Source organism: Budorcas taxicolor, chromosome 22 (assembly GCF_023091745.1).
Source record: "Budorcas taxicolor isolate Tak-1 chromosome 22, Takin1.1, whole genome shotgun sequence".
In the NCBI taxonomy this organism is placed as follows: Eukaryota; Metazoa; Chordata; class Mammalia; order Artiodactyla; family Bovidae; genus Budorcas; species Budorcas taxicolor.
The window spans coordinates 33,712,835-33,732,446 of record NC_068931.1 but is presented as its reverse complement, the minus strand read 5'-3'; the positions used below and the strand labels follow the sequence as shown (position 1 = coordinate 33,732,446).

The following is a 19,612-nucleotide window of genomic DNA, read 5'->3' as shown; positions in this document are numbered from 1 at the left end:
TGGGATTTCTTTGGAAGGAATGATGCTAAAGCTGAAGCTCCAATACTTTGTCCACCTCATGAGAAGAGTTGACTCATTGGAAAAGACTCTGATGCTGGGAGGGATTGGGGGCAGGAGGAGAAGGGGACGACCGAGGATGAGATGGCTGGATGGCATCATGGACTCGATGGACCTGAGTCTGAGTGAACTCCGGGAGATGGTGATGGACAGGGAGGCCTGGCGTGCTGCGATTCATGGGGTCACAAAGAGTCGGACACGACTGAGAGACTGAACTGAACTAAACCATACATTAATACTTACCTCATTATCTTTAATAATGGCATAACGTTCTACTACACTTCTCCTTACTAATACACATTTAGCTTACTCCCAGGTTTCGCTGTTAGAAAATAACACAAGGAGCATTCTGCATAGATACCTGTGCATTCCTGGTGCAGGACTATGTATTTAAAGAATGTTTACAAGTAAATTTATTTCTAGATTTTTGTTTTCACAGCATCACTAGAACCAAGTGTAAAAAATGGCATGACTTAGATCTGATGTTGCTTAATTTAGTTCAATGTCATATCCATGCCTTCTGCTGGCGTCCACCTCCCTGTGACAAGAGCAGCTGGTTTACCGACCCTGTGAACAACTCACTCTCTTTCCCAGGCCTGGGCCCTCTGGAGCTTCTCTGTATCGTTATAGTAATTATTGACAGGAAAAGTGATCACAAGGGCTGTGGCGTTATTGTAGTTTTGATCTAGAAAGGAAAAAGGTGACATCAAAAAGCAGATTACAAGTGTGCAGAAAACCAGATCAATACGAGGGGGGCGGAAATCACAAGCTGGCTAGGTGCCCGGTTTCTCACGGGGCTGAAGCTTAAACACGCCTGAGCTCGTGGAACAAAATGGGAGGTCACTTGACCTGGTGCTTGTGTAGTTCAGCTAGGGAGAAAAGGGGACTCTCGAGCAAACGTAGACGCACTTGTCATTCCATCATCATGACTACCCAGCACGTGCTGGGTGACAATTTCAAACAAAGCGGAAAGGTGTTCGGGGGAAAGTCTCTCCTCCCTCCGTTCCCATCTGTGCCTTAGCTCTCCTCCTCACACCATGACGGCTGCGGCCCCTACCAGCCGCAGTCCACGTGCACACGCACGGGCTTCCCCTTGCCTTCCTGTTCACACAAATAGTAACACACCCTTCTGCAAATGCTGCCTTTAAATTCATATCCTGAGAATGCTGCTTTAATAGACACCACACTTCCTTATTCTTGTTTCTGCTTATGATGTTTTCTAGTACAGTTTAACTCCATCTCCAGTTGATGAATAGCTTTGCAAGTTTGGTTTGTTTTTGTTATAAGTAGAGTTACTACAAAAATTAACCTGATATTTCTAACACATAAAATCTATATTTGTAGGATCAAATCTTACAAGTACTCAGAATCCAAAAAAAAAAAGTACATTTTAAATTTGGATGGATCTCCCAAACTGCCCTCCAAAAATGCCATCCTGTTTTTCATTACTTTATTCAACAAAGTATTTGCTGAGACCTACTGTGTGCCCGTGTTGTTTTAGGGGCTGTGGATACATTAATGAGCAACAGAGGTTAAAAACCTCAACTTTCCTAGCGCTTATATTCTGGAACCATCTACACTCCCGCCAAAATGCAGTTTGCCCAAGCAGGATTTCATGCACACAGAGTTTTGTCAAATTCTCAGATCTTGGCTTTACCATCTGAGCCACCACGGAAGACTATCAGACTATAAAGACTGCCTGCAACGCAAGAAACCAGGTTCGAGCCCTGAGTTGGGAAGATCCCCTGGAGGAGGAAATGGCAACACACTCCAGCATTCTTGCCTGGGAAAACCCATTGACAGAGGAACCTGGCAGGCTACAACAGACCATGGGGTTTCAAAGAGCTGGACACCACTGAGTGACTAAGGCTTTGACTTTAGATCTTTGCTAATCTGTTTGTTATGGAAAAGACTGAAGTGAGAGGTGTTTCACTAGCTTGAGTAAGGTTCAGCACTTTCTCCATATAATTAAAAGCCCTTTGTACTTCTCTTATTAACATGCACACAGCTCTGGGAGCTTTGGGGAGCTGACCTTGTCTTTTTTCCTCAAGAGCTCTCTGTATTAAGGAAACACTGTTATGTATACTAACTTTTTTCCTGCTCCAGTTGGCTATTTGTTCAGTTTCTTAAAATTTTATGTTTCTTCTCTACATAGGAACTTTAAATTCTCACACAGTCAAACTCATCAGGGTTTCCTTTTGCCGCTTTGCATTGTGTGTCCTGCTTAGAAATACCTTCTCCATCTAAAAACTACTTTATAGCTCATAATCTCTCCCTTCCCACCAGATGAGGAGAATATCTGGCCTCTTCAACCGGCTGGAGAAAAACCTGTTGAGCTGCTTATAATTAGACTTCAGACGCCAAAGCTGCCACGTGAGTTATTACCCCATCTACCTGGAGTAATCTGAGCAAAGCCCCACTGCTCCTCCCACTGGAAGTGTCTGACTCCTTAACCAACTGACTTAGAAGGAAAAAAAAAAATCTCTTTTCTTTCCCTCTATATCTCACGTCTCTCCTCCATTATTGATGTTCTTAACCTGAGGTCCATGGACTCACTGGGGGCTCTCTGGATGAGTTTCAAGGGTCCCATGAACTTGAGACTGAGCAACATATTATGTGGATGTTGAGACCAAGTAACATATTATGTGGATGTTAACAGTGACGTTGTTCTGGGAAAATGTCCTTAGCTGTTGACAGCTTCCTGGAAAGTAACCTAAAAGTTACCTAAAAATGGCTTAAACCACTTCTTCCAAATGCACAATAAAACTGAAAGCCAAAGGACATATGGTATTTGGGATGCAGTATATTGGGTAATTAATGAGTGTCTGACTGATGAAATCCTCATAATTACCACCTGACTGTTAATGACAGAACCAAGACTGCTTTATCCAGTAAGGAGAGTAAAAGCTTCTCTCACTTACCATCATAGCCTCCAAGCACAAGCCATGGGAACACTGGGCCACCAAACGTCCCCAGGCAAGGATCGTGGAGCAAACTGGTGTCATTCAGGGAAGCAGGAGCCCTGCCAGGAATTCAGAGAACACATTCCAATTAGAACAACCTCAACACATCACAGAGACCCAGACGTTTACACAACAGTCACGAGGCTGATTAAGAATGTGGGCCTGAGGTCCCCTTGGGTGAATGATACAGTTCAGTATTTGCTTTTCAGAGCTCAGAGTCACTGAGAGAGAGGCAGGCAAATACAGTGAGATGTGGCTGACATCAGCTGGTGCCCAGAGGAGGAAGCTGCTAATATGTGGTGAAAGCTGTCACTATAAAGAGAACTTTAGGTACAGACCCGGTCTCTAAGGAGGCGGGGGAATTCACCTGCACAGGAGGAGGTGAAGGCTTCCAGGCACCATACCAGCAGGAAGAGAAGAAAAGAGCATGAGGAGAAAAGAGAACAGACAGTGGCCTGAGGGACCACAGGAAGTCCTGGGTCTGTGAGTGGGGTACCCATGATGGGGGCCTCCCAAGGAGGGGGTGGGGCTGGGAAGGAAGGAGGCCCCCTTAATGGGGAAGGAAGGAAGGGGTAAGCGTCTTGACCAGCGGTTGGGGTTTTTATTCTGTTGGCACCTGGGAACAATCAAAGCACTTATTGCTTCACAGGCTCGTGTTTATAGAGGTGACCACCTGAAGGCCGTAAACACAGCACAAGCGCCTAGAGTCAGCCACACTCCAGGAACAAGAACAGACGGAACCTCAGGTCACTGAACGGGGCCAGAAGCCAGAGTACTTGGCTGTGGAGACGTGGTTAATTGAGCAGCGTGTTCAAAGGTGACGGGGAGCGATTTCTCTGCTTCTGTAATGAACGAACAGCCAGAGCGGTTGTCTGAGTGGCTGAACAACTTTCTGTGGGCCAGGTCAGGCCAAGTGACAGGGCGTCCAGGGAGGGCAGAGAAGCGAGCGCTCCTCCTGCCACAGGGCAGGCCTAAAGGTCACCTCATGGGTCACCCCGCATGGCTTCTCTGTGACTAACTCAAACCACACTCTGGCCTGTGCGGCCAGACAAGCCTCCGACGCGAAGCAACTTCAGCCTTCTCCCATCTACACTGAACTGCAATCCGGCCCCCACTCCTTGAGGGGACGCTGCATGTTTTGAAAAGTCAGTGTTGTGAAATCAATTTATATTTGAAAGATAAGGAAAGGCATTAGAGGCTTCTGTCTTTGCACCAAGAAACCAGCTCAGAAATGCTTGGGGTGGTATGGCAGATGCAACTAGGTATAATCCAGCTGGGAGGGAGTCAGGGGCTGGGAGGTACCTCGATGACACATGGTGAACACTCCACCTCAGGGCCTTTGCACCTGCTGCCCGTCTACTTGGAAAGCATTTCCCCAACTCTCACAGGCTCCCTCTGTTCCCCTCCGCTGAGCAGGCTCTGCTGCACTTGGGAGTGGCACTTCCAGGCAAGCCCATCCTCGCCCGGCTTCCTTCTCCCTTCTCCCATGGCATCGCCTGGACCTGGCGCTGCCTTGACCCAGCATCAGGCTGAGTATCACTTTACCCTGAGGGTCCCACTGTTTGCTCCCTGCTTGGGCTCTAGCAACTACAGCGGTGTGTGGCCACAGCAGCTGTCACCTGCTGGAGGGACGGAGGAAGGACCACCCTCGCCACGTACCGGACGCAGTAGAGGAAGTGCGTGTGGTAATCCGCGTACACGAAGAAGTCGTCCCCGACCTGATGGTCCAGCACGGAGTGGCTGTTCTGGAAGTAGTTCAGCACGCTCAGGACGGTGCAGTTCTGGTTGTATGGCGAGAGGGGCGCCACGCAGATGTCCCGCAGGGTCACAGTCTCGTGGTTGTAAGAAGCAGTGATGCTCTCGATGGCGGTTTGTAAGTCAAGGACCTGAAATAGGATATTTTTAAATAAACCCAGAGATACATCAGTTTTCCTTCAGATGCTGATTAACGCTTACTGCTCTGGGGCGGTGGCGGGGGGGCAGTGGTCAGAAGATAAAAGAGTCTTTGGGGAAAATCCTTCCTGAGACAGGGGAGAAGACTGAGATAAATGAGGATGAAAATATTTTTAAGTTTACCATAATTTTGCTGAGGATCAGCAAACTGGGGCACTCAGAGAGAGGGGGAGGGGACACCACGACAGGCCACATCCCAGCGCAGGACACACCAACACGGGCCCTCCCACCTGGAGCAACAGTGGCCACGAAGGGGAGCCCGGGGACATCTGCTGGGTCATCCTGACAGGCCCTCCCGTCCCCAACAACCACCACCTCGCTCCATACCATGCTTGTTTACATATATTCTCATTTTTTCTAGTAGAGACTACAAATACACTGCAGGAGGTAAATGACAACATGTGCACCTTTTGCAACAAACTGGGAGAAAGCAATGGTCACCAGGTGCAAAAGATTCTGTTAGACTCTTGGGAACATGCTGATGTTTTCTCAGCTATCAGACGTTCTGTAGGGCAAGAGCAATGTTGAGAGGAAAAAGTATGCAAATGTACAACTGTTCATTGAGAATTAAGTGGGAGGCAGTTAATTTACAGACAGCTCTCCAGGGCAAGTGTGGGAAGGGAGGATGGGCAGATTTAAAGGATTCTGTAGGAGCATGGGGTGGATCTTATTCCAAACGCAGGCCAGGAGCCCACATTCAGGCAGTGACAAGGTCATTCCTGCAGTTGCTGAGGGGTGAGGGTCCGCAGTGATCCAGCAGCCCCTCCGAGGTCTCTAGGACAACACAAGAAGCTTTATCCCTTTGGGTCCTGGTGTATTACTTTTCAATTACTAGCGGAAAAAATTATTAAGTTCTGAAGGTGAATATATTAATAAATACATTCTGTTTCAATAGAGACACGCTCTTCTCAATTTCAAGCAAGACCTCCTGTATGAAATAAATACAAAAGTGGTCTACGGTAAATTTTTCATGAAGTTCAACACTGGTCACTTTTTGGAAAGTAAGTGAAAAGTGTCTTATCATTAAGGTTTATTAGATAAATCATCACAGTCAGCCCGAAACCCACATCAAGTAATCTGGTTGAAAGCTGGCCTGGTGCTAGCTTCCCTGGAAGTGGCTTCTGCCAAGAGCTGATTACCTGGTGCAGAATGTCTATGGCGAGGGGAGGCCCGAAGGGCACGTCGGCTCCAGAGGGGTAGGGCTCGTATGTGTGCGGCGGGGTGTGGGGGGCCCGGATGATGAGCTGCTCCGTGCGGAAGAAGGGCCCAAAGTGCATGTCGAAGTACTCCTTCTCCTGGCGGGCCTGGCTGCCGGGGGCCGACCAGAGGTCCACCGGGTCGGTTGTGACCTGGATGAACACCAGGCCTGAGGAACAGGCGGCGATGAAGGCCACAGAGAAGAACACGACACAGCCGGGGTGCCTCACACAGAAGGAGCCCCACCGTTCGAAGAGCCGCCGCAGATGGGCCTCCAAGGCGGCGCCCAGAGGGTCACAGCAGGTTGGCCCCCCTGGAAGAGCAGGAGAGGAAGGGAGGGGGAAGGTTAAGAGCCAAGCCATTCCTGAAAGTCGGAACAGGGAGAGTGTTAGCTACCACTGCATGTGGCGAGACTCACAGCCACACAGGTACACCCAGGGACGTGCATGAGACCATCCCCTGCCCCACCCAGCTACCTGTCTGCTGGAGAAGCGGCCCTGCTCACCGGCGCACAGTGACCACCAGCCCCTTCCCGAGAGGGACAGTACTCACACAGAAGCCTCGGAAAAGCCAAGTGCTCTGAGCATTCCAGCCAAAGCAGTTCCCTCCAACTGTTCCTGCCCTCTGCTCTCATCCCAGGACCAGATCACTCTACAGATATTATGAACCAGGCGATTCCCATCTACCACCCATTTCCAGCTGTCAGTGCCGCAAACACAGGGACCCTGTCCCCATCATAGTCGTGTCCCCAGCACGGGCTCAGTGCTGCTCCCAGAAAAGGTGCATCAACGATAAAGAAACAAACACTCTCCTGCCAACGGTGCCAACCCTTTTACTTAAGTACAAATGTGCCTACCTTTGTCACTGGCATTTACACGGAAAGGTATATTGCCATCAATGGGGGTAAACTCAGAGACAAAATACCGTTTTCTGAAAGATAAAACCACGTAAGTCATGTTAGTGGACTTCAGCATCATGAGATTGTTCTTGACGGTCACACAACCCTATAAAAGCTTACTTCCTCATCCTGTTTGCTTCCTTCCTAACTGGTGCCTTCCTTTCCCAAAGTTCCCTTGCTCCAGGTCTCTCTGCTCACTAGTCTCAGGGGAAATTTTAAGAAGGTATTAAGAAGATAATTTCACCTTGTAGCCCTCACTCACATTTAAAAGTTTTAGGTCCTTTAAAAACGCAGTGAACACTATATTCCAGGAACAATGAGCACATCTGGTGCCTAGATCTTGGTTTCTAAACACCCTTTTCCAGGGAAAGGAACAAGGGCTCCTTGCAGAAGAGGGTGCTTCTAGGGCTGGGGCAGGGAAAATACTGAAACATCCTGTGATTCCAGCATAAAGAACAAGCTTGAGAAAGGTGAGGGCATGCTTAAAAAACACACAGGAGCCAGCAGAAGGTGCTGCCAGTGGTCAAAATTGGGAAGATCTCAGCAAAAATATAAATGATGATATGAAACAGAGATCACAGTTATTTTTTTTTAAGTGCATTATGTAAACATAACTAAATAAATATTAGTTAAGTAAGTAGGGGAGAAGGAATAAGAGAGTAAGTCCAGTTAGTAAATGGAGAAGGAACGAGGGAAACAAAATGTCACCATTAGGTAAAAACCTCAAGACTTAAGTGTTGAAGACCCACGGATGGATGCTAAAATCAGTGGACGACAGTTTGAGGAGAAATGAGGTTATCAGCACAGTCTCAACACAGCTCCCAAAAGATGTTTATCAACTCCAAAGGAAGGAACAGTAGCTTCACAGTGGAAAAAACCAGCAGACACCTTCTAAACCAAACGATGTAGGCTAATATCACCAGTGATGATACATACTGGCATCAGAAGCCATTGACATGATACACTGAGAAAGACACATCGAGTCTGAGATGTTGTCAAACACCTCCACCTAATCATGAGAAAACATCAGATAAAACCAAATTGGGGTATTATTTACAAAAAATTGGGGTATTATTTTACAAAAGACCAGCACTCATCAAAAGTGTCAAGGTCATAAAAGAAAAGGAAAGATGAGCAACTGTCATGGATTGAAGGAGACAAATAAAACAAGAAGTGAATGTGACATGGGGTCCTGAAACAGAAAAAGGAAGAACCTTAGAGGAAAAACTGGTAAAACCTAAAAAAAACAGTGGTTTAACCAATAATGGTATACCAATGTTATTTTCATGGTTTTGATTAAATTATATACTATGGGTGATGTGAGTGGTAACATTAGAGGAAGCCAGTAGAGATATCAACTCTAACTATTTCTGCACCCTTTTAGTAAGTCTAAAATTATTTCAAAAGACAAAAGTTTTATATGAATGTGTTGTCCTAAGTCAAGACGCAGGTATCTAAAAGGACTACAGTGCCGCATTTAAAAGGATTTGCATCAGATTTGGCTCAGTAGACTTTCTGTTAAAAAATGGGTCTTTTAAATCACACGCCATTTTTGAATACACCAATGAAACTAACTTTAAACATCTCAACGTCTAAATAGGCTTTTGATGGTTGACTAGATGCAGGACATAAGCAAGTCCTGGAATTGTATTAATGCAGATCTTTGTTCTTACTCTCAGGAACCAAAGTCTACCAAGTGAAAGCTTAGAAATGCCACTGGGCTAAGTTTGCTCTTCTTGTCTGGGGGGATGGGAAACAAAACAGATTACCTGTAGCACCACACAGCAAAGAACGCTCCAAAAAACACGAGCAGGAAAGCCATGTAGGTGCTCCACATGATGACGTACATGGCGTCGAGACCCAGGATTCTCCAGGGAACGGGAGGGGGCGGGGGCTGGGGCTTGGGGCCACAGACAGCCGAGCAGTCCTGGCAGCTGCATGGCCCCGTGACCTCGTCCACCGACTCGTCACAGCCCTTGGTGGCATTGTTCATGGGCTGCATCCCATGGGTCGGAAGATCTGTAGGAAGGAGTGTGTTAAGAATCTCCATTAAAAAAAAATTAATTACAAGGGTTGTACTAAATCATCACCCCACTCCAGTCCTCTTGCCTGGAAAATCCCATGGACAGAGGAGCCTGGTGGGCTGCAGTCCATGGGGTCGCTGAGGGTTGGACACAACTGAGCGACTTCACTTTCACTTTTCACTTTCATGCATTGGAGAAGGAAATGGCAACCCACTCCAGTGTTCTTGCCTGGAGAATCCCAGGGACGGGGGAGCCTTGTGGGCTGCCATCTATGGGGTCGCACAGAGTCGGACACAACTGAAGTGACTTAGCAGTGGCAGTAGCAGTACTAAATCATACTTTAACTGAATGATAAGCACACTGAAAGAAGTCATGCAACCAGAAGAATAAGAAAGACTGGAGGTTTCTGGGTGATCGAGTTATGCTTTGCTGTTTAGTCCTCCAAAATTTTAAGTTAACTTCAATAACTTTGGGCACAGGGCTGACCACCAACGTTCAAGTCCACCATATTTCAGTGTAAACTTTCAATCAAATGTTGATCTCCACTGAGGAGCTAGTTTAATACTAAGGCAAAGCTTCTGAAAAGGCTCCATTTTTTAGTTTACCTTTTTTATTTTGTATTGGAGTGTGGCCGATTAACAGTGTTACAGTTTCAGGTGAAAGGCAAAGGGGCTCAGCCATATGTACGCATGTCCCCATCTCCCTCAGACTCCCCTCCCATCCAGGCTGCCATGTGACACTGAGTAGAGCTGCCTGTGCTGTACAGCAGGTCCTGGTTGTTTATCCATTTTATTTTTTGAAAAGGCTCTTTTTTTTTTTTTTTTACAAATGACTTATTCCTTCAAGTATGTATCAGCACCTGAAGGCAACTCTTCCTCTCTACCTGCTCATCCAGCCCCTGATAACCCAGAGGTTACCCCTCCAGCTACCTCTCGCTGGAGGAAACTCCAGGACCTACTGATCTGAATTCATCTTCTTATTGCATGTTAGGGTTCCCGGGCTTTAAAAAAACCATTAAGTACAATACACCAAACCTGGGGGGGTGGGGGGTCTCGTCCCCACCTGAAAAGACAGGGGTGATGGTGAAGGGCGCCTGGCCATTGTCCTTGTTGAACATGTACTCGATCCAGTTGGTAGCATTGCAGGCGCTGGCCTCACGCCCACACAGCAGCCCCAGGGCCTTCTCGTTGCTCGAGGGGGCCTCCACATCCCGGCAGGCGTTGTACATGGCTGGTGGGGCAGGAAGGGAGAAGGCTGAAACCGCGCTGCTGGAATTCACCAGGTGAGAGCTTACAGGGGGCCTCTCACGTGTGAACGTGGAAATCCAGACAGGGTTTCCCAGCAAGCAGGGGCTGGGACTCCGGACAGCAACCACTGAGGGAAGGAACGGAGGTCACCTCTGACACTGGCTCGTCACCCTGCAAGCGACACGCTAGGCTGGATTCCAAGCAACTTAAAATCAAAGGCAGGACAAGCCGTGGCCATCCCAGTCCACAGGGCCCTGCAGAAGTGTCACCCCCGAGCAGGGAAGAGCACACTGAAGGCCAAGGAGGGAGAAGCAAGACCCTCAGGGCCTCTTCAGTCAGTGCAGCTCATTCCAAGAAACTACCGCTGGTGAATGATGGAACCTCCAGGGTAAAAACCGATTTCGGGATAGAATTCACCTGAAATCTTCTGGAGCTTGATTTTAGTATGCATAAAGACACAGGAAATAGCAATGTCAATGACTTTCTGGACAGAAGAAAGCAGTAGTAATGGGTCTTACTTGTTTTTGTTGCTGTTCAGTTGCCAAGTCCTGTCTGACTCTGTGCTCCACGGACTGTAGTACACTAGGCTTCAACGGGTCTTATATTAACATTCAATTGCCAGTCCCTGCTAGTTAGAAACTTCCTAAAACCTTCTTTCCCTAACCTTTAGAGAGATACTTAGAAATTCATTGTGCTTTACCCTCACTCTTGAAAGGCAGGTTAGCTAGCACGATAGTTTCTTTCAGAAGTGTGATAACCTCACTGCTTTAGGGCCTCTAGCTTTGCTGGACAGAGAATCTCCAATTGTCATTCTTTTGAAGTGATTTCCACCTTTTCTCTACTTGCATTTAAGATTATCTGTCATTCAGATTTTGTAGTTTTTAAAATGAGCTATATTAAGTTACAAATTCCTTTTTTTACACCTTTATTGAGATAACTCACATACAATTCACCAATTTAAAGTTACAACTTGATGCCTTTTAGCATATTCATAGATATGAGAAATCATCACCACAGTCAATTTTAAAACATCTTCATCACCTTAAGAAAGAAACCCAGGACCTTTAACTAAGGCTCCCTTATCTCCCCATCCCCTTAAGCCCTAAGCAAATATTAATCTACTTCTGTGTCTACAGATTTGCCTATTCTAGACATTTCATATAAATTATATCATGTGTAGTCTTTTGTGACTGGCTTCTACCACTTAGCATGATGTTTTCAAGGTCTATCCATGTTGCAGCATGGATCCTTATTTTATTTCTTTTTATGGTCAAATAACATTCCATCATATGGATATACAACATTTTGTTTATCTATCTATGTATGTATCAGTTGATGGATATCTGAGTTGTTTCATATAGCTGCCTTTTGGCTATTATGAACATATGTTTTCATTTCTCTTGTGAGTGGAATTGTTGGGTCATATGGGCAATTTCATGTTTAATGGCTTCAGGAACTGCAAGACTGTTTTCCAAAGTGACTACACTGTTTCACATTCCCACCAGCTGTGTATGAAGGTTCCCATTGCTCCCCATACCTGCCAGAACTTGTCTTTTTATTTCAGCCACCCTACTGCCTGTCAAGTGGTACCTCATTGCAGTTTTGATTTGCATTCCCCTGATGACGGATTTTAAGCATCTTTGCATAAATGTATTGACTATTTGTATAAATAACATCCTCAGAAAAATGTTTGCTCAGATTCTTTGCCCATTTTTAATTGGGTTATTTTCTTTTTGAGTTGTCAGAGGTCTTTATATATTCTAGACACAAGTCCTTCATTAAATACATGCTTTGCAAATATTTCTGCCTCTTTTTGATGGTGTCCATCAAAGCGCAAGTTTTTTATTAAATTTTTTTATTACATTTTTAATTGATCATTATAGTAATTGACTACAGTTGCTCTTATAGTCAACAACTTTGCTGCATTCTCATTCTCTCATTTTACTGTTTTGGGGCCCATTCTTTATTCAGCTGCATCTAGTCTATCTTTTAATCCACTTGCATGACTATTTCTCATTAACTGGATCTTCCAGTTGGTTCTGTTTCTAATCTGTTCATTCTTTCTCCCTAGGGTCCTACTCTTTCAGAACTCTTTCATTTCGGTCATTTTCAACAAACATGACATGGTCTTTTTCAGACGGTTCTATGATCTTCAGTTGCCGGGATACCTTTCTCCTGTTTGTCACACCTGCTTACGTTCCCTTATGGTGACTGGTTTCTTCACAGGCAAAATGTCTCTGCCAACTAGATCTCCCTTCCACCCATCTCTGCAGTCTTGCAATAACTCATGAAGTTATGCATTTCATGTCCAACAGAACCAAAGTCCAAATTGTACCTAAAATGGATAGAAATAAGCTTGCACAAACTAAAAATTTCCATGAGGGAACTTATAGTTAGGAAGGAGTTAAAGCAAATACTTTAAGGAGATCGTTTCATAGGTTGTAGCTCAAGTCCCAGAAGACAAGCAAAGCAACAACTCACATTTCCACTGGCATTTCAGTGCTAACGGAACTGAGAACTGTCCTTTTTCACAGACCTGACAGGACAACTTGATCCACTATCCTGATATCAAATCTAAAAGAGGGATAATTTAAAAGTTTACTTACCACTGGCAAAACGCTCTCCAACATAGTACTGTAATTCTTTTACATTTGTTCTCGTCTCATTTGTAGTAGGATCCACATAATCTTCAGTTGCTGTAACATTCAGAAACTGACTTTGTCGAGGGCTACATGTCAGCTCACAAAACAGGTTCACTAGGTTATAAAAACAGGATGGACATCTAAAGAAAAAGCAGACTATTCTGAATGATCTCGTGGATAACAGGGCCAGCAAAAAGATGATTTAAAATACACAAAGACTATTTAAAATTTATTGTAAATCAGCAAATGGATTACCATAAGGACGTATTAAACCCAGCAATTCCAAACCTAAAACCTCGTGTTAAAATAAAGACACGTCTTTAAAAACCACCCTAATTACTAACATTTGTGCTGCCCAGATGTAATTTCAAGAAACAAATGCTCTCTGAATCCTGCACTTTATAATTCGGTCATGTTTCCTGTATCTTGAAGCCAAAAGGACTTAGGACTACCATGGTGACATTCTGATTGAAAATAAAAAAGGGGGAAAATGAGATTTACACATTAGTGCTTTCATCTCGGAACCTATTGAAGGGCTCTCTTTCAAGCCCCAGATAACCTTAGGCCGTCTCTAAACACAAGAGGATTCCCCATGATTAGAGAAGATGAAAGAACAGCAGTGGTATTCTCCAGCTACATGCATTTCAGAAGCACCTGGTTTTCATAAGAACCACAAGCTGTCCTCTGTTAAGCTTCTCATGTTGACCAGTTATGTGGCAGAAGCCCTCAGTCTTCCCCTTTAGTTCCCTGTTATCTGCAAAAGCTAGTCCTTCATCAGGCTTGCATTCTTGCAACACAACCAATCCAGACTGCCCCCCATTTTGCTCCCATCCAGATGACCACACATGACACAGAACAAGGACGGTCTGGTCTCGGCCTTCAAAGTGCCGGTCTCGTGGGACGCTCCTGGTGGTCTGGTGGTTAAGACTCCTCGCTTTCAACGTTAAGAGGCATGGGTTCTATCCCTGGTCAGGGAACTAAACTAAGATCCCACACGCTGCACGGCATGGCCAAAAATAAAACAAAAGCCTCCAGTCTAGTGGAGGAACAGACACACACACTGACTTGCTTTCAGGAGTCCCACGCTTTACTGTGACAGGAATGACAATTACACCACCTGAACAGAAATCCCTCCTGGGGTCCACTGCTTCCTACCACTTTCCAGAAATTACAAACTTCTCTCCATGGCACTCCACTTAACTTCTACAGTCATCAGTTTGGACAGCTGCACGATATTCCATATTAGCATCTCATTGCTATTATAAATAAAGCTTTGCTGCCTCTGACGACACGGGAAATACTTGGCTATCTTTTGATGTTGATGCCCATAATGCCTCAGGTAGAGTAGATGCTAAATAAATATATTTGGCCGAATGACAGCTTCAATCTGGCTCCAGCAAGAACCATGAGATTTCCTTCCATAAGATACACTGGCCTGATTAGAGTCTCAATTCTAATGCTCTAATCAGATCTATTACTACATTGTATGTTGTCCTCACAGAACATACAGAGGGATGGTTTTCCGCTCCACAATGCCAACTGGAAATCTGGCAAGAAACAAGGATGCCCACTGGAGGCCTGTCACCTGCAGTGAGACCTGCATAGAGAAGCACGTGGCCTTCTATCCACCTGCATCGGGGGCTCACAACGTGCTGCTCGGAAGGCCACCACCAGCTCCCTCTTCTCACATTTGAAAACTGCTGGGTTAGCTTGGAGAACATCTATTACGTGGCCCTTTCACTGCCCCAGTCACAGAGAACACAGTGGACAGCAAACTAACTTTGACAAAACCAGCCGACTCTGCCAGATCAGGCTTGTGAACAGTCCCCAGAGGCAGGCTCCAATGAGGAAGAGAGAACCATGCACAAAACAGGGGAGGTAGGTGACGCAGGGGACTGTGTGGAGGAGGGTCTGGGGTCAGAGACCCGGGCAGGATCCCCGGAACCTCTCCTCTCCACCATGCGAAGGGGCTCAAGTCTGAAAGGACCTAGACCGCAGTGCAGGTCCCCTTTGGGGTGAAGACATCTCAGAAGCAAACCAAGTAGCAACTCTGAATGTAACGAGAGTGAGAACAAAGTCTGATCATTACTACTTTATCAGAAGTTCTTCTTTATCTCTGAGAAGTCCTAAGATAGCATTCTTAAAATGAAACAAGAACTAACTTTTAAACCCATTTTCTCTGCATGTCTGGTGGTCAACCCACCTGGACAGAAACTGCAGAGGCAGCTGCAGGTTGTCTTTCAGTGTGTGAAGCTGCTGAACATCACAGCAAAGCCTGACATCGCCAAAGAAGAACCCTGGACAGAGCTCCTTTCGGGAGAGAAAACATGAACATCAGAGTAGCCAAGTTAAATGAACACAAACGCTCCTCAAAGAGATCACTTTATGCACATCATGGTACACAAGGGTGACACCTATTTGCAAAGTTCTTGCAGAATTCTTTTAAAAGGCGATCAAACTGGGATGACCCAGAAAGAAGATATGGGGAGGGAGGTGAGACGGGGGCTCAGGGTTGGGAATTCATGTACACCCGTGATGGATTCATGTCAATGTAGGGCAAAACCAGTACAGTATTGTAAAGTAAAAAAATAAAATAAACATTTTTTTAAAGATAAATAAATAAATAAATGGTGATCAAATTTCCTCTAGATAACCAGCAATTCACAAAAGTAGAGGCAGTACAGACATTTCCATTTTTTTTCTTATTGGGAAGCTCGCTCTCTTTCCTTGACTATCATTTTACCTCTTTTTCGGTTACTTGGTTATGTTTAATCAGAATGCTATTTTCTGTGAGTCACTCCAGGAAAAGTCAAATGCCTTTAAAAATTGTGATGGAAGAAGCAAATAAGTCCAGAAGACCTGCTACCGTGTCAGCTGCATTTTAGATAACTGCAGCCTCTAAAGCCAGCCTTTTAACCTGGATTTTTCCAGTTCTTTTCTAATATCCCTGTGTATCAGGGATGGTAAAAGAGACAAGAAACAGATTCCTGGTGGCAGTCAAAGGTCACAGGCTCTCGGTGGAAACTGGAGGAACCTCTAAAGTGAACAGAGGACAAGCGAGTCACAGCCACGCAGCAGCCTTGTCTAGGAACAAAAGGGACTAACTCTGAGTAACTCTGAGTGTATTTTGAAGAAGCTGCAAAGAGCAACATGAGAGGTACCAAGACCACGTCCCTCAGTAGTAACCTGCTACTGGGAAACTTTATGAGCAAGGCCTAGTCAACCCCAGGAAAATGACGCCTGCAGAGTTAGTATGTTATCTTCTCTGTGCTACAGGTGAGAATCTGGGACAAGAGAAGCCCGTTCATTCCACCTCTACCCCCACCCCACGGGGAATATTTACAGTGTAACTGCAGAGGATCTCTGATTAGTGTTTCGTGTTCCCAAGACTACTCACTCACCTGCACTAGGTCATAGCCATTATGTGGCAATGGATTTGGTGGCCCAGAATATCTGCAGTTGTATCTCTTATCTCCAGATGCGATTCCACACTCCCCATACCAAATGCAGGATTGTGAAAATACCTGCAAAAGTCAACAGAAAACAGTTCATTAGGGCCTCAGGGATAACACAAATTTCAACAGCGAAAAATGCCCTCATTCACAGAAGCGTCCAACAGTACCTGCCAAGCGAAGTAAAAGCCAGAGGCACCAGTTAGTTGAACATTTTGAAAGCATTAATTAAACCCAAAGCTCAATGCTGGAGAAGACTCTTGAGAGTCCCTTGGACAGAAAGGCGATCAAACCAGTCAATCCTAAAGGAAATCAACCCTGAATATTCATTGGAAGGACTGGTACTGAAGATGAAGCTCTAACACTTTGGCCACCTGATATGAAGAGCTGACTTCATACTGGAAAAGACCCTGAGGCTGGGAAACAGTGAGGGCAGGAGGAGAAGTGGGAGGCAGAGGATGAGAAGGTTGGATGGCATCATCAACTCAATGGACAAGAGTCTGAACAAACTCCAGGAGACAGTGAAGGACAGGGAAGCCGAGCATGTCGCAGTCCATGGGAGCACAAAAGAGGTGGACACTACTTAGCGAATGAATAACAACAAAGTCCAAAACGGACTTGTGAAGTCAATCAGCAAAGTAATAGAAATTACTTACGTGATTTCTACTTCCTGCTACATTATTTATTAAGAGGAAGCGACAGTTCCATACAAGAATCACTATCAATCAGTATAGAGGAAAGCAAGATAGCACGTCAGTCTATGATTACTAAGGCTCTATTTTTACACATCAGGATAAGGAACTGAGTCAGGTGTAAATAATGAAAGAACAGTTCCATATCTGCTAAGGTTAATTAATATCAGCACACCATGAGTTATGTGGGAAAAAAAAACCGACCCACAAGGAGGAGGAACAGGAACGAGTACCTTGTCCTTGAGTTTAAGTAAAACGCAAGAAATGTGCATACTTTAAGGAAAATCATCTCAGAATCTTGAAAACATGTAAAACCTCTTGCATAAAGATTTCTCAAGGGCCATTCCTATTCCCCATGTGAGAGTCACATGGCATCAGAAAAGTCAGGGGGTGCACGAGTATGACTCATCTCATTAGCAAGGCCACCAAGCTCCGCCAAGCTGGCCAGGGTCACGGCTGGCATAACTGTGCAGTCAGCTGTCCTGTAGGGAAACAGCAGCTTTTGAGAAGTAACCATGGCTTCCGAGGTGCCTGATGGAAAAGCCATTTTTGAAAAATGGGCACAGATGCAAGACAGTGAACTGTCTCCAAGGACAAGGGCACGTGACCCACACACCCTGCAAGGAGCTGAGCGGCGCTGGTCCCTGATGAAAAGACACAAACCTCACAACAGGCTCTGAAAACATGGGAGGAAAAGCAGGCAGGAGATGGAGGGGTGCTGGGGGGGAAATCTAAGGGCCCACAAGACTTGTCTCTGAATTCATCCTTTCGGTATTTTAAACCAGCAATTATGCCTTACCTCAGCTTGATTCATTAAGTCATAGGTTTAGGCCACAAGGGAGGGAGGGAACTTACACAAATGAGGAAGCGACAAGCATTCAGCAATGCCACGTCCCAAACCTTTGGCAAGAACTTACAAAATTCCACCATTCCTATATAAAAAGAATCATAATTTTGTCTGTAAACCCAGTGGTTCTAGGAAAAGTACTGCTCTTTCCGATTCTGGGTTTCCCACTAAAAGGCCATCATCCATCTACTGAAGTGTGGAAAGGCAAGTAAGCCAAGGAGGGTAACAACTACTGATGTTGACCTGTAACTTACATACTAGGGACCCACCCCTTGGAATTCTCACCTCACCCCACCCCACCCCTCTTGCACAGAATTCTCAACAGACCAACAGGGCAAGTAGGTGCTGGCCAAGGGGCACTCTGGCTCATCACCCGCAGGAGTGACAGGAATCCAGTCAAAAAAAACCCCCGCACCTCTCGCATGACTAACAGATGGGCATCTGGAGTCTCTGCTCCCCTTCCTCAGCACTCAGCGCTCTATGGGACAATAAAGATGACCCAATGCTCTCTGGGTCCTATTTGCAAGGTCACCCTTCATAATCTACACCATCTGTTTCAAAGCAAAGGTGTTTCTACCCAGAAGCCAGAAGAGATGGGGCTGGAGAACGAGCTTGAGGGGCGGGAGGTCAGGAGTCCTGGGCCCTGATCCTTAATAAATGCTGAGCCCAGCTGCACCTGGAGCGAGTCACCCAGCTGTGCTGAGGAGGAGTCTCCCACCTCCTACTCACTCCTGACCACCCCCGACCCTGGTTACGTCACAGTTCAGGTGGGAAGACTGAACTCAGGAATAAATGAGAAAGCACTCAGAAAGCCAGAAAGCACCACCCATCAAACGGAAGGAATCATTCTCCAGGTTTTCCAAGAAGTATATGGGACTTCACCAAAGAGGTTCAAAGACCTGAACAAAATACACAAGCTGAAGCTTCTTCCGGGCCAGGAAAAAACTGGGCTTGAGTCGTTGCTCTTAGGTGTGCTTTCCCAAGTCATCTGCTTGAAGAGGCATGAACCAGAGAGGCCCAAAGGTGCTCACAGGCCACCTGCTGGGTGTCAGGCACTGCTTTAACTGCTCTCACCTTGCGAACCCAACACAACCTTACAGCATGAGCGAGAGGGCAGTGGGTTTTTTTTTCTTCTTCTTTTTTTGGTTGCACCATGCCAGGTGAGATTAGCTCCTCGAACAGGAATAGAACCCCTGCCCCCTGCAGTGGAAGCCTGGAGTCTTAACCACTGGACCACCACTGAAGTCCCCAGAAGGTGCTATTATTACGCCCAATTTACAGATGAACAAACAGAAGCAGAGAGTTTGAATCCAAGAGCAGCAGAGGCAGGATTCAAACCAGAACATTCTAGTTCCAGAAACAGACTCTCAACAAGATACAATTAACCCTTTAATGAAGGTCCTTGCTCTGGCATCAGCCTCCCCCAACCCTGTGTGCAGGCACGCAACCCCCTGAGCTCACTTGCATGGCTGCATCAGTGGGGGAGGCCTCGTGCCCATCTCCAGTCTCTCTCTCCGCCTCCCCTGGGCTCAACTACAGCTGAAACCCAAGCGCCTCCTTCTGCCCCAGGCCTGGCTGCTGCCACGGTCCCAAGCCTCTGCGGGGACCTCCACCAGCTGGCCCTACTCTCGTCCACGTGT

The 19,612-nt window shown here is 46.0% G+C and overlaps 1 protein-coding gene across 1 annotated transcript in view; it reads right to left on the bottom strand.

The window, feature by feature from the left end:
• The window catches only part of LOC128067367 (NPC intracellular cholesterol transporter 1-like), a 45,037-nt gene that overhangs the window by 17,834 nt on the left and 7,591 nt on the right, over positions 1–19,612 (bottom strand). The window contains 10 exon segments of the mRNA XM_052660376.1: positions 640–742; positions 2,979–3,079; positions 4,680–4,906; positions 6,113–6,483; positions 7,027–7,100; positions 8,838–9,087; positions 10,155–10,322; positions 12,946–13,121; positions 15,185–15,291; positions 16,383–16,505. Of these exon segments, the coding sequence (XP_052516336.1) occupies positions 640–742; positions 2,979–3,079; positions 4,680–4,906; positions 6,113–6,483; positions 7,027–7,100; positions 8,838–9,087; positions 10,155–10,322; positions 12,946–13,121; positions 15,185–15,291; positions 16,383–16,505 (1,700 nt within the window).